The sequence below is a fragment of the Scylla paramamosain genome, chromosome 15, assembly GCF_035594125.1.
Source record: "Scylla paramamosain isolate STU-SP2022 chromosome 15, ASM3559412v1, whole genome shotgun sequence".
Taxonomy (NCBI): domain Eukaryota; kingdom Metazoa; phylum Arthropoda; class Malacostraca; order Decapoda; family Portunidae; genus Scylla; species Scylla paramamosain.
This window is the reverse complement of record NC_087165.1, coordinates 24121012-24138511: the sequence shown is the minus strand read 5'-3', so window position 1 is coordinate 24138511 and position 17500 is coordinate 24121012. Positions and strand designations below refer to the sequence as shown.

The following is a 17500-nucleotide window of genomic DNA, read 5'->3' as shown; positions in this document are numbered from 1 at the left end:
CTGTCAAAGGAGAGTTAACTGCCATAATTTCCAGCACAGGTACACACCAGGAAGATGGCCAACAAAAGCCCTATTGTTTCTACCATGAAAGAAGGGCTGCATTTAGATGCCTCAATTGGGAAATATTTCTGAAATTAGGGAGAAGGGCTGTAGGTGCCTTGTGTGGGTTCTTTTTCATGGAGGTATGGAGGTGTTGTAAAGGAGAAGGAAATGAGAGCTAATTTGGGAGTTGGTCTGAATGGATTCTATTGAGGGTGTGTGAGAAGTGAAATCAATAGAGCAAGTTTAGAACATCTCACTTGTTGTGTATGTGGGTGTATTGTTCCCCGAGTGTTTGGTGGGTGGGGCTCCCTCCCTCGGTCCACTTGAACTCCTCACACTCCACCCTGCCCCCCTTCATCTCTGATTGCATTGTTGGGTCACACTGTGTGTCTGTAACAGCCCAGTAGTGGCAGCATCTTTTGCACTCATTAGGAACAAACCTGCACTATGCAACTATAATGTTTAAAGTAGAAAAAAATGTGTGTGTGTGTGTGTGTGTGTGTGTGTGTGTGTGTGTGTGTGTGTGTGTGTGTGTGTGTGTGTGTGTGTGTGTGTGTGTGTGTGTGTGTGTGTGTGTGTGTGTGTGTGTGTGTGTGAGAGAGAGAGAGAGAGAGAGAGAGAGAGAGAGAGAGAGAGAGAGAGAGAGAGAGAGAGAGAGAGAGAGAGAGAGAGAGAGAGAGAGAGAGAGAGAGAGAGAGAGAGAGAGAGAGAGAGAGAGAGAGAGAGAGAGAGAGAGAGAGAGAGAGAGAGAGAGAGAGAGAGAGAGAGAGAATCACAGAACAGATATAAAGGAAAAAATCCTTTATATGAGAGCAGAAAATAAAGGAAAGAATGCAGATGTCTTTTTATAAATGCATACAAAAGTATGTATACACATTTAGCACACTTTTTTTTTCCCTCTTCTTTGATTTGCTGCCTCTGGGCCTGGCTAGTACAGACTCAACAAGATCAAAAAATCTCCTTTTTAAAATTTATTATGAGCCTTGAATGAGGGGGGAAGAGAAGGCACTAATGTGCACATTGGATGGAAACAGAGGGATCCCACTTTGATATCCTCTCTTGCCCCTTCATTTCACAGCTATGAAAGGCCCACTTTTCCCAATTAAATAATTAATGATGAATTAGAAATGCAGAGATGTGTAAAGGGTCATCTCAAAATAGTCCCAGTGATTCCCTACAGCAAGGCTCATACTGCAGCAGCACGGCATCCTTCGGCACACTAATTTTAACGGGTCAAAAGGCAGAGTCTAGGTAAGTGCCTCTGCTGAGAAACTGGAGCCACACAGAAAGAAGCACGTATTGACTTAATTACGTGGAATATTTTTATTCAAAACTTATAAATTAGTGGTTTAGAGTGAATAGCCTTTTGGAATGGGCTGACCACCTCTGTGTGCAGTGGAGAGGGTGCTCTCACTCAAGTGTCACTTACCAGGACTTCTGATATAGTCATCCCCCTTCCCAAAAACCTTTTGATAATTAGGGTTAAGGTGTAAGTTGGTCTTTTATACCTCATTTACGCTATAAATACCTACCACTCCTACAATCATCCTACAACCCTCCCACTTGATGCCTCAAGAGAATTTTCCCCCCAAAAAAAATTACATTCTGGCAAAGAAAATATAAATACTGTCTCATACTTTCTACCACATACACAAAGTACAACTACCAATAACTAATAAGGGTAAGAAACTTGATCTGGCAAAGTTCACCCATTTCTCAATTGTACCGAGCCACAAAACCAGTGATCAAAAAGAAAGGCAGCCCTACCCATTGAAAAGACCTCAGACCCAACCCATGAACCCTCCCGGCTAATTCAAAAGGAAAGGAGAATGGGATCAGCCGCGGGAGGGAACGATAAAGTACATAAGCAAGCCTTCACCTCCCTTTTATTATTCACACTAGATCAAATGAACCGCTCTCATTGATGCCAAGTTGGGTGGAGGAGGTGAAAACCCTGATGAGTGGGAAACGGTTGAAAGATATGAAAAATGCACCTGAAAAGGACTGCAAAATATTTACCACAGAGTGAAAGATTGTGGAACGCATGGCTCGCTGTGTCAGGTGGGAACTTGGGAGCGAAGAAGGGAGTGTATTCACAGTGTTCAACAAAGACTATCATGAGAAGAGAGATTTATGATACCAAACACTTTCATATTAACTTTACATACCCTGAGAATCTACAAGTGTACATTACTTTTATGTTATTATCTCTCTCTCTCTCTCTCTCTCTCTCTCTCTCTCTCTCTCTCTCTCTCTCTCTCTCTCTCTCTCTCTCTCTCACTCTCTCTCACTCTCTCTCTCTCTCTCTCTCTCTCTCTCTCTCTCTCTCTCTCTCTCTCTCTTAAAGTTGTAGAGTATTAACTATGGATATCTGCTATCTATTTACCCATCCATCAACCTCTCTATACCCCTATATCTATCATTCTACCACCTACTATCTCTGTACCTAGGACAGAAAAATGCCAACACTGTATTCCATGCATGTGGTCATTAGGAAACTCAAAGGTAATCAAGTGAGGGGACTGAGGAATCCTTCCTATGCATTTCTATTCTCACAATGAGGCAGGTGTGGCGTCATGAATTGGATAACCCCATTTTTCAGCCGACACTCTAAGCGGAGGCCATAACCCTCAACTTGCATAACAGGAAATGAATGAGAAGCATTAAATAACCAGCACTGCTCATGAAAGACAATTTGATGCATTTCTTTGTGATTCAGCCTTTGTCTCCTTTCCTGCAAGACATTCATCATCTCCTTGCTTAAACTAAATTAAAAACTAATTCAGAATAAAGAAAATAAAAAAAACATTAAATTTGGCTTACCTTTTCTTCAACAGCATCAACAAGCACAACTTGCACATACCTAAAAAGAATATTTATATTTAAACAATTATTTTAATTTACATAATATTCAAATACTTATATATTAAATAATTTTAATTACATCATTCTTCTTTCAGTGTTAATTTTATAAAGTTGGAAATCACAATTTAACAACAAGACACAGTGCTAAATCTTCATTGCTATCACTTGTGAACTACTTTCCAGAGAATGACTATAAGGCAGATATAATGACAGCCCTCTCAAGAGCAGAATACTTTTCCAAGTAGTGTGTGGTTCCCCTGGAACTTACAAATGCTGTTCATAACAGTTATACAAGTGTTTCAGCAGATTCATGCAAAATACAAATCTAAGGCCACCAGAACCATTATCAAAGGAAAATCAAATAAGAAATTATGAAAAAATAATTCCTGATTATATGACTTACCAGCACCTCTTGTGAATTACTGTAAACAATGACAGAAAACATTAAAATGTGTGAGAAAAAGACTGTGATAGAAAAAAATTATTAATTATGTGATGGTAAGAAAATAAACCATGTATTCATAACAATAAAAGGCTCTTTATCTACAGTATGTCTACCTTGATTTTCATGCTGTTAATACAAGACTTTAAATGTCTGTACATAAAACAAGCTCACAATACAAATTAGATTTACTTATATGTCTAGCTTGTATGGCATCAATCAAAATATAAAGTTTTAAGACAAAAAAGATCATTATTTAGAGGAATCTAATAAATTAATTCCACTTGGATATCATCTATCAATTCAGTATCAAATACAAAATATTTTTGAAGCACTTTATCTGATCAGTAAATGGGAACTCTTTGCATTACCACATACTTCCAGCACCACTTGCAAATTTTGGTGAATGGTAAAAATATGCATATTATACAAAGCAAAGAATTTATATTCCAAAATATTTACATATTAAATCAAAATAAAGACCAAAAATCATTGTAAGGCTGCAAACCACAAGGAAGTGATTAGTAATCAAATTAATATCAAATTACAATGGTACATAATTACCTGCATGATCCCTTCATTACTCATCCTATACATTCTTGACATGGCCATTTTGTAGGGCATTCTGTTGTTAGACAATTTTGAATATTTACCTTCTTCACAGCATCATTTCATTCTTTATTACTAGACCCTACACACCCAACATTATTTTTCAACAAATTTATTCTTATTCCAGCCCTTTCAGTTTTTCACTTGTCAAAAAGAAGTATTTTCATCCATCCATATAAAAGATCTAATGCTGTAGGAATGTAGAGAAGCTGGACACTTGAGGGATCACATGAAGTTTAGAAAGGGAAGACATCTTAACAAAATAATAAAGTATAACTTCCCCAAAGAAATAAAGATATCTCAATAGTAACACATTAAAGAAATGAATCAAAGATTTACCAAAATGGACACTAAAAGCATGAAATCATGAAAAGTGAAATAATATTACAGTGAAAATAATGTACATATCAAACCTCACCCACTTAAAACACACAATTTTTTGCATTACCATTCATATGTCATAACTGTGCTTTGCCAGAACATATGCTAAATCTTCAAGTCTCAGGAACAGCACCTACAAGTTGACTCATATGCAGTAGCATGATTTGTCTACAAAGGAAGATCTCAGTACATTTATGCACTGTTTGCCTTAAAGAATTGTGTGGAAAATAAAGGCACTATTTGTATGCCTCAATTAGATTTATAGTTTTTTTCTAATCTTATGCAGCAATCTAATACCATAAGGCTCTTCTACAACTTCTACAACTAACACTAGAATGGACCTGGCACTTTTTACCTCAACTGCTTCAGCATGGTTGGTATCCCAAATATGTACTCTATGCTATGCCCCTCGAAAAACAAATTCATTCAATTTACTCTATCCTATACAAACCTTTCTGTGCTTCACTTCAACAATAAATGCAAAGTTAAGTACTTTCTTTGGTAAAGTGGCCTTACAACACTGCAATCCCATTTCACAACAAATATCCAATGTTGCTATGACATTATTATCCATAAGAAAATTTTCCTAAATTAAACAACATATTTCTCTAAAAAGCTGAACCCTGCATTCATAAATCTATATATGAATCAGTGAAATTTAAATCCTGGATGATTCAGTTCCATATCTATCTAGTCTAGTCTAGTAACTACTGGTTACTATTATGGAGAAAAAGAAGACAAATCTATCTTTATACCAAGCTGTCATCCCTTTTCAAAGAGGATAGTCAAGAAAAGGCACCTACATACAAACATTAAGAAGCATCTTAGTCTCTAATCCTCCAGGAAGGAGAGGATTAATCTTCATCAAAGTCAGTTGCACAACGTATCAAATATTTTCTGTATCAGGATACAACACCAGAACTGATTTACGCTACTGTACCAGACCTAAATGATTCCCTCCACAGTCTAATAATAGGATCAGATGTGAAATAACCTTGCATTTATGGTCGCCATTCACATCTGCTCTCCATCCATTCCTGTCACAAGCAACCACTCCTCTCCACTCCGCAAATATCCCTTTTCCACCTAAAGCTTTCTTCTCTTCTGCCAAAGTACTAATAATTTATTATAATGATGCATGTTCTTTCATTTATTTATAATATTTTCTACCAATGTACATACTTTTCATTTTTATTTATATATTTAATGAAAGGACAATCCTGCAAGTCAATGGATAGATAAAGTAAGGTTGTCTGTCCACAAGACTATCCCTTTCCACCATGGGGTATAGGGTTTAGAGTGTGAATGATTGTGTGCATGAGTGTGTGGTGCTTTGTTGGGCCTCTTCATGCAGGATTGCTGGCCTAGTATATAGATAAATAGATTTACTGAGTGATCTATTTATTCATCTACAATCAATCAATCTTGTTACCTATAAACACATTTAAATGTTGTTATTACCTTCTGATGGTGATAGCCATTTCAAGAAAAAAATAATCTAACCTTAAGTATGGACTGACAAAGGACAGAGTGAGATAAATAGACATTACTGCATGAGATACACTCAAACCTCCGGCTATCATGCATTCCACTATTGCCCTTTACTACTACTTGTATCATGCAAACCCCAAACACTGCCATCCTTATGCACACAAAACCTGGGTGCATCTGCATTTCTGAATTACCCAGGTGATGCTGAATGCTGCAGCTCATTAGTGATAAGTCGTTGCCCATCTACGCTCAGTAACAGGTCAGGCCTATTCTGTCAAGTGCACATATCCTTATGAGTAATAATGAGTAATAATGAAAGACGTTTTAACTGAGGAAGTAATTGTGTTAGCTTTTCAAGTTGTTAATTTGCTGTGATAGTTTTTAAGTTATCCATTTATGGTTTATAAGGTTGTTGTTCAAAATACGTCTTTTTTTATTTTTATCTTATCTATTTTTTTATTTTTTTTTCTTATGGAAGAGGAGCACCAGCCAAGGCCAACAAAAGAGCAAAATCAGTTAAAGCATTTTTTTTTTTTTTAAGGAAATGTATATAGAGATGCAATAGGCAGGAAATGAAGCTAGAATGGTCACCTATTAACCAATTCAAATTATTACCAACAATTGTTTACTTCGGCTACCATGCATCTTACCTACTGTGCACAATAATGCAGCCAATTAAGCACAGCAGCTGGGCAATGAAAGTTCATCCTGCATGCTGCTATACTATGCTATGTCTCTTCACTGCATGAACATAATAAATAATGAGGCCAAGTATGAGCACATTAAAGGACAAAATTGCACCAAATTTAACAAAAGGAAAACAATTACTTCCATCAGCAATGTCCACAAACTGGTTTAATGTCTAACACTCTACTTCAAAAGCTTAACAAGTACAAAATTACAATCACAATGTTTAAATAAAGATCTTTCATGCAAAATCTACCAATGAAATAATCTTACAAACAATATTACCTCTTCTTTTCAGGAGGATTTTTCCCTCAATAATAATAATAAATACCAATAATAATAATAATAAATACAATACATGTACTGGATTGCAATACATGCATTGCAATCCAATACATGTATGAAATCTCTAAAAATTGAGGTCGTGAAAATGATGATGATGATGATGGTAGTGGCAGTAGTTTCTGAGCTCTTTAAGAGTCTCCCTTTGTAAAAAAAATACATAAATGAATAAATAAGATAAATAAAAAATTAAATTAAATCAATAGATAAATAAAAAACATTCTCACCTGTTTGTTCACGTTGCCATGCGAGTGTAGAGCACAGCAATGCCAAGGACTTGCCAGACCCTGTAGGGGACTCCAACAGACAGTTCTGGCGGTGCTTCAGTCCTGTTATGATCTGCCGACCAGTTCAAAATTAGAACCCACGCATTTTATCACAAAACACACACACACACACACACACACACACACAGACAAGATACATGCATGGAGCCAAAGATGGAAACTAGAATTTAATACCAGAAAATTCCACATGTTGGAAATAGGAAAAAAAAGTAAAAAGAGACATTCATGGAAGTACAAAATGGGAGGAGAAATAATAATGAAAAGTAATGAAGATTTGGGAGTAATGATTCAGGACACATTATCACCTGAAAGACACATAAATGGGATATTAGGCTCTACATACAGCTTGTTAACAAACATTAAGGTGACATTTAACTATTTAGATAAAGAAATGATGAAGAAAATTACAACAAGCATATTATGTCGTAAATTGGAATTTGCAGCAGTAGTTTGGGGTCCACACAGGAATAGAAGATATACGGAAACTGAAAAGAATACAGAGGATAGCAACAAAGATAGTACCAGAACTAAAAGACTTAAGCTATGAAGAAAGACTTTAAAAGATGGGTTTTACCAATATTACAGGAGAGAAGAGAAAGAGGAGACCTGATAACAATATACAAATTAGTAAACAATATAAAAAGAACAGACAGAAATTACTTGATACCACAGATGGAGGAGGGAGAAAGACAGATGAGGGGACATGGGAAGAAAATAAATCCAGCTTCCAGTATATAACTATTGAAGTCTGGAAATATTTGAAGGAAGAGGTGGCTGCAGCAAACAGTATACATATTTAAAGAGAAAGTGGATAACTATGGTTATGGAGACAGGACAAAATGAGCTTTGGCTCATGCCCTGTACAATACAACTAAGTAAACACACACACACACACACACACACACACACACACACACACACACACACACACACAAACACACAAAGCTTCTGATCTTCAACTGGTATCTACAATGAAAATATCTTTCCTTCCTTTTCAAATACTAACAAAACACCACAAAAATACTACTACAAATATTAATTCTTAACTTATCAATAAAACCTTTGAACAAGACAGTGGGTATAATTACTATTTTTTATCTTTACTGAATTAGCTATAGGTTAAACTGCAAAATAGAAAAAAAATCATATAGTATATTATTGTGTTGTGCTGAAAAGTCTCATAGTAGATAATAATTATCTACTATGAGACTTTTCAGCACAACAAAAGAAAGAGTCACATCCTAAAGAGAAATTAAGTTCATAAAACTTTTAGATCAGACAATGAAGATGATGGAAAGAAGGCACAAGTAATTCAGAGAAATTACCTATACTGACAGAGTTTATTTTCCCTTTGAATTACACAGAACCTGCATGTAATTTATGTAAAGAGTAGGTAGTGAAGCAAAAGGAGCAAAGAAGGAAGATGTATGTAGAGCAATGATGGTTAGGTACAAGAGTGATACATTTCTGAATGACAAGACATATAATACTAAAGAACAAAGTGAGCAAAAGAATAGGGTTCTGAAGTAGTGATGTATTGGTAAAGAGGCATACAGCAGAAAAAAATGCAGATGAGTGCAAGATCAGTGCAATAGGCTAATATAGAGTACCTATGCATTCAATGCCCAGCTGTCATAATCAGAAGTTTACTGTTGTGTCAGAATTCTCATTATATTCTTGTACACTTGCACCTCACTGAATGGCTATGGCTAAAACTGGCTCTCGGATGCTTATTATATTTTCTAGAATAAAAGTGAGAGACGTTAGATGTATGGATGTTCATATCAAGTAAAGATACTAAGTGACACAATCATACAGTGATCTCAGTGGTGCATGGTAAAAGGCTGACACATGCAATCATGTATGAAACCTTTCAGAGTGAAGAAGAAGAAGAAGAAGAAGAAGAAGAAGAAGAAGAAGAAGAAGAAGAAGAAGAAGAAGAAGAAGAAGAAGAAGAAGAAGAAGAAGAAGAAGAAGAAGAAGAAGAAGAAGAAGAAGAAGAAGAAGGGTTGATGATGATGATGATGATGATGATGATGATGATGATGATGATGATGATGATGATGATGATGATAGCAACACATTTACCATACACTAAAGATTAGGGAATAAAACAGAACAATAATATAATAAAAGCACTTCATACCACACATTATTCAGTTTACATATCTATCATTTCCATCCAATCACAACTTTCTTCATTTCTTACATTAAAGGGAGTTCAGTGACACAATTTAGAAACAAAGCTGACACTAGCAGAGATAGAAAGTGTCATGAATCACTGAGAAAAGTGAGAGAGATCTTTTTTTAGAGATGATTATTAAGATAAACTCCAATCTCATAATAACGGGAGTCTGAGAAAGAACAAGGGGACACATATGGACATAAAGTGACAACCATGGCATTTTTCTGGTCTTATATAGTATTAAGCTCAATGAAATGTAAGCGAAAGTTTTGAGTATGGTTTTGAAGGATACCATAGGCAACAAAGAGAATAATGGATGAAGTAATTAAATATTTTAATTAGTTTTATTTCTCCTAAAAAGGAAATAATAAATAAATAAATAAAATAAATATAAAATAAATAAATTCCAATAAAATAAATTAATAAGGAAATAAAAAATAAATAAATATAAATAAAATAAATTAAAATAAATGGACTAAGTACAAATAAAATAAAATTCTCTACATTAAAATAAATAAATAAATAAATAAATAAATAAAACCAAATCTAAGATTATCAAGACACAACACTGGGTCACGGTCACTATCTACTAGTTGCGCAAAGGTTCAAGGTTCACACAACTCGGCAGAACCTGGAGCAAGAGTCAACCAACCTGCCCCATCATGGCCAGCTGTGACGGGTACGGCTTGACGGGGAGCAACACCTGCACTCCCCCTATGTGGTACATCTTCTGCCGAGGCCTCTTTGGCACCTGATGCGACTCCTCCATGGTGCTGCCAACCTCTCCACGCACTCCTGCAAAGGATTCAACGGGTGAGGGAAACACTACTGACAAGTGAGGTAACTTCTGCGACAATGAATGGCTTATCTATCAGTGGGATTCATATCTGAAACAATGCCAGATATCAATGCTGTGCCTTATACGCGTATTATCTCTGCATGGGTATATGCAACGGCTGTTTACTCTCTCTCTCTCTCTCTCTTTCTCTCTCTGGAAATGCCTCAAATTATTAAAGTATGGTCACACTTCAACGTCCAGTCACCATCATAACAATGTAATTTCATTCCATACTGTAAGGCTTGCTAGTAATGAAGCGCTTCACGTGACGAGTAGGCTATATGGGAAAACACTGACTTCGAAATCGCTACATTACACAAGTTTAAACAAACGCATAATGGCAATAAGAGGAAATACTGAAGCAATAGCGAAAATTTTTTTTATGGTAGTAAATCATTAACAAGGAGCATGTTAGAAATGGGATCAAGCCATGAAGGGCGAACACAAACAACTTTGATAGGCTTGGCTACGCTACGATGCATCGTAACACTTGAACATCGATCTGAGTAATCAGGTAATATTTACATAATACTTACATGGCAATAGCTTCTTTCAGCAATTTCTCTTCAAAATTTACGATTTTCTACGTTAGCAAGCAAAATTACGCATAATGGTAATGCTGCTACAGCCAGCGTCTCGTGTGAATGAGCACCCAGTCTTGGTCAGTGTTATGAATCATCCCAGGGAGCGAGACCGCTGCGGTTCAAGCAAGGGATGGCTGGTGCGCATCAGGCTTTATTACACCAAGAACATGAACAACACGGCAATGAGTCAGGTCCTCGGTATGACTGACGGACATAATGCACCTCCCTAATATAATGCAGACGAACCAGATTCCTGCTCGAGATGATGGTAATTTATTACTGCAACTGGACGTCTTAAAGGCACGCATGAATTAAGTTAATGTTCACTCCAGAGATACCAATCTGCCAAGAATGTGCGGTCAGGAGTGATGTTCAGGCTGCACTGGGAACAGCCACTCACGTCACCCGTCGTAACGAGCATGGCCTTTGAATTATACGACCGTGTTAATAAGCGCCTCCGCCACGCTGTCGAGCCTACAGAGCTTCAAGGACTGACGAGGCTAAGGCGTAGTTTTATCAATAGACACAAACAGGTAATCTCGCAAAGTTTGTGGTTCCCAAGCAGTTCAGCAGAGTAGGGATGAAATAGTAGCTCGCGAATATTGTGGTATCCCAGCAGGCCTGCACCCGGCTGCCGGCATGTCATCCTGCCCAGCTGGAGTCCAAGAGATGTCGCTCACCACTGCTTCCATCCTTCCCCGCCTCCTGCGCTCCTTGGCACCACGGCCAGCATTTTCACTCAAGACCGCTGAGGTGCCTGACAGCGTGAATCAAATGCTTTCACTTTGTATGTATTTCATTTCAATACTGACAGTGTGTGTGTGTGTGTGTGTGTGTGTGTGTGTGTGTGTGTGTGTGTGTGTGTGTGTGTGTGTGTGTGTGTGTGTGTGTGTGTGTTTATTAAATTACTTATTTCTTTACAATCAAATTCATTCATTGACAAACACACACACACACACACACACACACACACACACAGATACAGTCTGACTGAGAGAGAGAGAGAGAGAGAGAGAGAGAGAGAGAGAGAGAGAGAGAGAGAGAGAGAGAGAGAGAGAGAGAGAGAGAGAGAGAGAGAGAGAGAGAGAGAGAGAGAGAGAAAGGCGTCCTGGTAGGTGGCAGTGTGCCGGGGACTGGATTACCACCACCACCACCAGCATCCTCAACGTTCCTCACCAACACGAAGCTGCTCACCACGATACGGAGGGGGAACCAGCAACCAATCCCAGGCCTCACCCGACAACCCCACGCCCCATCCCTCCACACACACACACACACACCAGCCAGGCAAATAATATGGGATGGGAAAGATACACGCAAACTGGCGAGTATTAAATGTTGGCAGAAATATAGGAATATGTTGTGCGGCGCGGCTCGTGTGGGCGGCAATACCCAGAGCATGAAAGGTACGAACAACACTGAAATGAAAGTGCCAATCAAGACCCCCATGCAGCACGCTGCCTCCACCGCGGCCTGCCACCACCAGCGGCAAACCTCTCGAAAACCCCGTCCCGAGAGGCGCCTTCATTAATAGGCCGCCAGCTGGTGCAAACCATACTACGGAAAGGCAGGCACTGGTATACAAAAAAAAAAAAAATAAATAAATAAATAAAAATAAGTAAATAAATAAAATAAATAAAATAAAATAAAACAAAATAAAAAAATAAATAAAAAATATAAATAAAAACGTGTATAAAATACCAAAAGCATTTATCTTCCATTTATATACGTACATGCACGCGAGTCTGAGGATCCTTTAGTAAAAAAACAAGTAAATAAATATAAGTAGATAAATAAATCGAATAAAAACATAAATAAACATATATTTGATATACATTTTTTACAAGCACTGTAAACAAAAATCAATCAATAAATAAAACATTATGCACACAGGGTGAGACATAATTAGAAAAATACTGAAGGAGAGTTAATTCTGTTCCTGAGGCGACTTTGTCATCCACCTTCCGTAAGTAGCAGGAAGAATCAGGTGACACAACGCTCCACAGCTTGCTGGTCCTCCACTCCCTTGAGTCATCACCGGGCAGCGAGAGGCAACCATGTCATGAATAGTACGCTGGGGCTGATGATCAATAACTGAAGCTCACTGATGAAGAGAGGATAGTTTCCTGTACTACTACTACTACTACTACTACTACTACATTCTGAAATATTATATAAATAAGAATTAACGTTCAGCAGCGCCTCTGCAGCAGTACCATGTTTCCAATCAGAGGGAGTCATTCAAGATTGAAGAAAACGTGAGATATAAGCACTGGTGACCAACACAACACTTTGACCGATGGGTAAGTGATTCAAGACTAAACCACATAATATCTATAAGAATGAATGAATGAAGAAAGAAAGAAAGAAAGAAAGAAAGGAAGGAAGAAAGAAGATTCTGGCAAACAAAAGCCTGCAATACATTTTGGAGAACTGATCTTCCTCCACCGCCTAAGATTAGCCAGTAAGAAAACTATATAGAGATGATTAAGAAGGCAGAGGCAATACTGATGTAACTTAGACGTTGACGGGTCACTGTTTAAATCCTCTCTCTCTCTCATCTCCTCTCTCTCTCTCTCTCTCTCTCTCTCCTCTCTCTCTCTCTCTCTCTCTCTCTCTCTCTCTCTCTCTCTCTCTCTCTCCCCAGAGCCTCACCTCCCGTCCCTGGCCTTCCATTGTCCCTCACTCTCCCCACGACCCAGTTTACCCCAGCACACCTCAGCCTGCCCTAAGGCCCCTTCACCTCGCCTCACCCGCACACCTCGCTAAATTGACAGCCGCGTGTGGAGGACAGGTGAGGCAGGTGTGGAATGCACGGAACTCATTGCTAGTGTTCCTATCGGCGCCCATCACTGAGGCATTACCTGTCCTCCCACCTTAACCGTAGGTCTCTGAAGTCTGTACCTCCCAGTAAGGACCTTCACCTCACACGTAAGCTTGTAAGCTTGTGGTTCTTTCTCAATCAGGCCGCTCTGCTCCCTTACCACGACCGTTTTCAAATGCCGCAAAGATAGTTAGCCGGGCTCCCAAAAGTGTTTGTCCTGTTCATAAATATAAAAAGAAATTGTTAATCTGTCACAAGAACCACATAAACGTCCTTAAAAACACGTGTAACTGCAATTAGAGCTTTTTCAATGTTGTGGAGGCGCGGCGCAGAAGTGTTTCAGAATATTTTATAGACTTGTACTTGCACCGTCACTCTTGTTGTTTCTCCGTTCTCCGTCCTTTCGTGTTCAGTTTTTTGGCTCCGTAAATTCTTAAACTACTTTTAATTTGGTCTTATGTGCGACTCTATTACTCCCTTCTACACTTTCATATTCGTGAAGCCTTTGTGTCACTCCTCCATTGCTTCACTTTCTAAACTAGCCTGTGTGTACTGGATGAATCAAACTTTTAAATTGGTCTAAAGTGCAACCTCTTATTTCTACGTTCTGCACTGCCTAACCAAGAACCCTAAATTTTTGCTTCTCCCCCTTCACTGATCCACTTTCCAAATTAGCCTGTATGTAACTCAATGTATCGAACTATTCAACTGATCTAAAATGCGGTCTCATCTACTAGACTCTGCACCCACCTTACTACAGAATATTATGAATTTTAGTCCTGGAGTCAGAGTTCCACAGACTTCATGTTCTCCTTGGCATTCTCCATGGATCTTAAGCTTCTACTTCTCACTCCTAAGACTTTGTGTATATCGTCCCTCTCTCCCTTCGGCGTCCAAGCTCCTTTAGACCTACTCTCTTGACACTCTTCGCCGCCCCTCCTCCATCCTCAAGCTCACGACTCAAGCTCTCTTTAGTCGCCCATGCTCACATAAGCTTAAGTTGCTTCCTCCAGTCTGCTCCTCCTCCCTCTTGAGTCATCTCGTCAGCCTAGGTCGTGCCCTCTCCACATTAGGCTCAAACACCTCTCCAGGTACAGTATTCCCTTTGATGATACTCTCGTTGGCATCTTTTGGTTCAAACTTACTGCTACCATCCCCTATGCCATATTGCTTTTAACCATGGTAAGTCATGCCCTTCTCATACCGTCATATACTTTTTAAGTCTAAGCCTCACCTGTGTCTAAATTGGTGTTGTCTCTCACTAAGTTGCTGTACATATATTTCTTCCTTGTGGTTATGCTTTGTTTCTTTAGGCAGAGAAAATTGTTCTTTCATAGTAGAGCTAAGCTGTGACCCTTGTATATTTCAGTGTTTATAATCTCTCTCTCTCTCTCTCTCTCTCTCTCTCTCTCTCTCTCTCTCTCTCTCTCTCTCTCTCTCTCTCTCTCTCTCTCTCTCTCTCTCTCTCTCTCTCTCTCTCTCATCATCCAACCACTAATGAACGCCACCTCTAATTATCTCACAAGCCTTGATCAGCAGCAAAGTTCTGGTGTCAAGAAAGCCGAAACACGAAAGACATCCATGAAAGCTCACCTCGTATTTGCGTTGTCGATACAGAGAGAGAACTGATGGCTGTGACGCAAAAGGGTGTAAGGCTGGTCGAGAATTACAGTATGTGAAGGTAAGGGGGCCGAGCTTCAGGTTTGCGTGTGTCGTGAAAGTGTGTGGGTGTGTGTGTGTGTGTGTGTGTAAGGAGCGGGTAGCAAATTACACCTTATTCGTGAAGACTTGCACTACCATGGTGATGAAGTTGTGAAAGACGTTAATTCAGTGCCGCTTTACCAGCTAACCAGGCACACTCCGGCACGCGCGTACACACACACACACACACACACACACACACACACACACACACACACACACACACACACACACACACACACACACACACACGTCCACAAACATCTTTTAACGGGTGTGTATCTCTGCATCTTATCTAAACAGTTCACTTACTATTAAGATAAGGTAAAGTTGTCTCCCCCGAAAGCTGTATCAGTAGTAGAGGTTCACATTGCTCTATCTTCATCGTATCAACCACTTACTCTCACGCATTCATTCATAATATTCTCACATGAGATAAGTGCATTATCTAGTCTAGGCTTTCACCGGTGACTTTCGTTTCTGCTCAAAAAAAAAAAAGGTCTTACTTATGAGATGATACGGTATTTTTCACTTATTACTCGTCTTATGTCACTGAATAATGCACGTGGAATCTAGTAACCTTCAGTACCTCAAGGAAGAAACTATACATTTTTTTTCCACCATCATCAAAACAGCTAAATGAACCTTTATCAAGAGTCAACTATCCCACTCCTTTAAGCAAAATATTTATCAATGGGATCTCCTAAAAAAAAATAAATAAAATAAACAAATAAAAAACTACATTGTAACTTTCACACCTTAAATTTGGGGCCAATTAAACTTTCATAAAATCATGTTATATATCGTCTCTATTATTTTCTTCGCAGCCATCACACATTCTGGCTTTGAGCTGTGGCTATATCCATCTCAATATCGCGTATCCCTTTCAAGGACACTTCATTTACAAGCTTTATTTATATATTCGTTCATTTATCTATCACTAGACTCAAAAGCTACAGACATCTCAAATCTTTTAATCCTTTGACTGCTATTTGGTAGATCTTTCCTTTATTATGAATTACTTTGAGACATCTTTGCTTGTTCTATACCCCTCCAATCCTCAAACTGGGTAGAAATTGCAAATTCTATTCTTTTCATTCCTAACTTTCTTGTAGATGCTTATAAAGATTTCATGCATTGCTTCTGGTGCTGTTAATGATTTCGTATCGCAGTGAAAGGGTTAATTAAACTGTCTTTAACTTTTCACATCCATTACGGTGACAGTTCTCACTATACTTAACACTATTTTCACACATAACTCTTATGAACTAACAGCACGACTCTCCCGTGGCATCACTACACATAACCTTCAAATAAGTTTCACGGTAATCATTCAAACCAACTACTGATACAAATTCTGACCACCATCTTCATTCCTTTACGTTCATCATAGGGATCCGATGTAAAAGTTTATTTAGCCTTTTTTTTTGTGTGTGTGTGTGTGTTATTACGACCTTGGATTTTACAGGGGGAGGAATCTCTCTCTCTCTCTCTCTCTCTCTCTCTCTCTCTCTCTCTCTCTCTCTCTCTCTCTCTCTCTCTCTCTCTCTCTCTCTCTCTCTCTCTCACCAAGAAGGCTCGCAGCGAGACACCTTCACCACCATCGTCGCCACACACCGCACTTGTCTCACCTTGCGATACGCCTAAGCCTATATTTTTGTAGAAACACTAGGAGAGAAAAAAAAAAAAAAAAAACAGAAAAAGGAGGCCGAGAGCACGAGAAGGCTTTGATAAACACATAGGGGGCAATAATCAATGTTGATCGGCCTGGACTCAAAGGCGGTAAGGACAAGGAGAGGGAGGGAGAGGAGGAATGGATGAAGGCAGAGAGCAAAGGGAAGGCAGCGGGGAGGTGGAGGTAAGGGCGAGAGGGAGAGTGGGGGGGAAAGAGAAGAGAAGACGGGAGGGGAGACTTAAGAAAATTACAAAAAAGAAAACGCTTGGAAGGTTAAAACAAAAGGACGCTGCTTCTGCTCCTCCTCCTCCTCCTCCTCCCCTTCCTCTCCCTCCTCCTCTTCCTTTGCCTCCACGACACCCTCACCCCTCTGTAGTCCTCCACTAGCCTCTCTACTTCACCTACAAAACCCCTCCCCTCCCTCCTCTCTCACACGCTCCCAAACGCCTCACCCAAGAACGCATTTGTTAAGAAGCACCCAGCAAGTCTTGATTCAAAGTATCTACTCGTATCTTCACAGGTGTTATGCAGAAACAGAGGCAGTTTA

General features: G+C 39.0%; 1 protein-coding gene across 3 annotated transcripts in view; it reads right to left on the bottom strand.

Moving 5' to 3' along the window:
* Nucleotides 1-17500, bottom strand: part of LOC135107711 (Fanconi anemia group J protein homolog) — a 72739-nt gene that overhangs the window by 2228 nt on the left and 53011 nt on the right. Inside the window, exons 3-5 of one of the 3 annotated variants that reach the window (XM_064017896.1) lie at nt 9984-10126; nt 7087-7198; nt 2304-3329 (exon numbers count right to left, since the gene is read on the bottom strand). In XM_064017896.1, coding sequence (XP_063873966.1) covers nt 3307-3329; nt 7087-7198; nt 9984-10100 — 252 coding nt within the window. In that variant the 5' untranslated portion in view covers nt 10101-10126 and the 3' untranslated portion in view covers nt 2304-3306. Of the gene's footprint in view, nt 1-2303; nt 3330-3356; nt 6102-7086; nt 7199-9983; nt 10127-17500 lie in introns of those variants that run through there. The other 2 variants (XM_064017897.1, XM_064017898.1) reach the window with 2 other exon arrangements.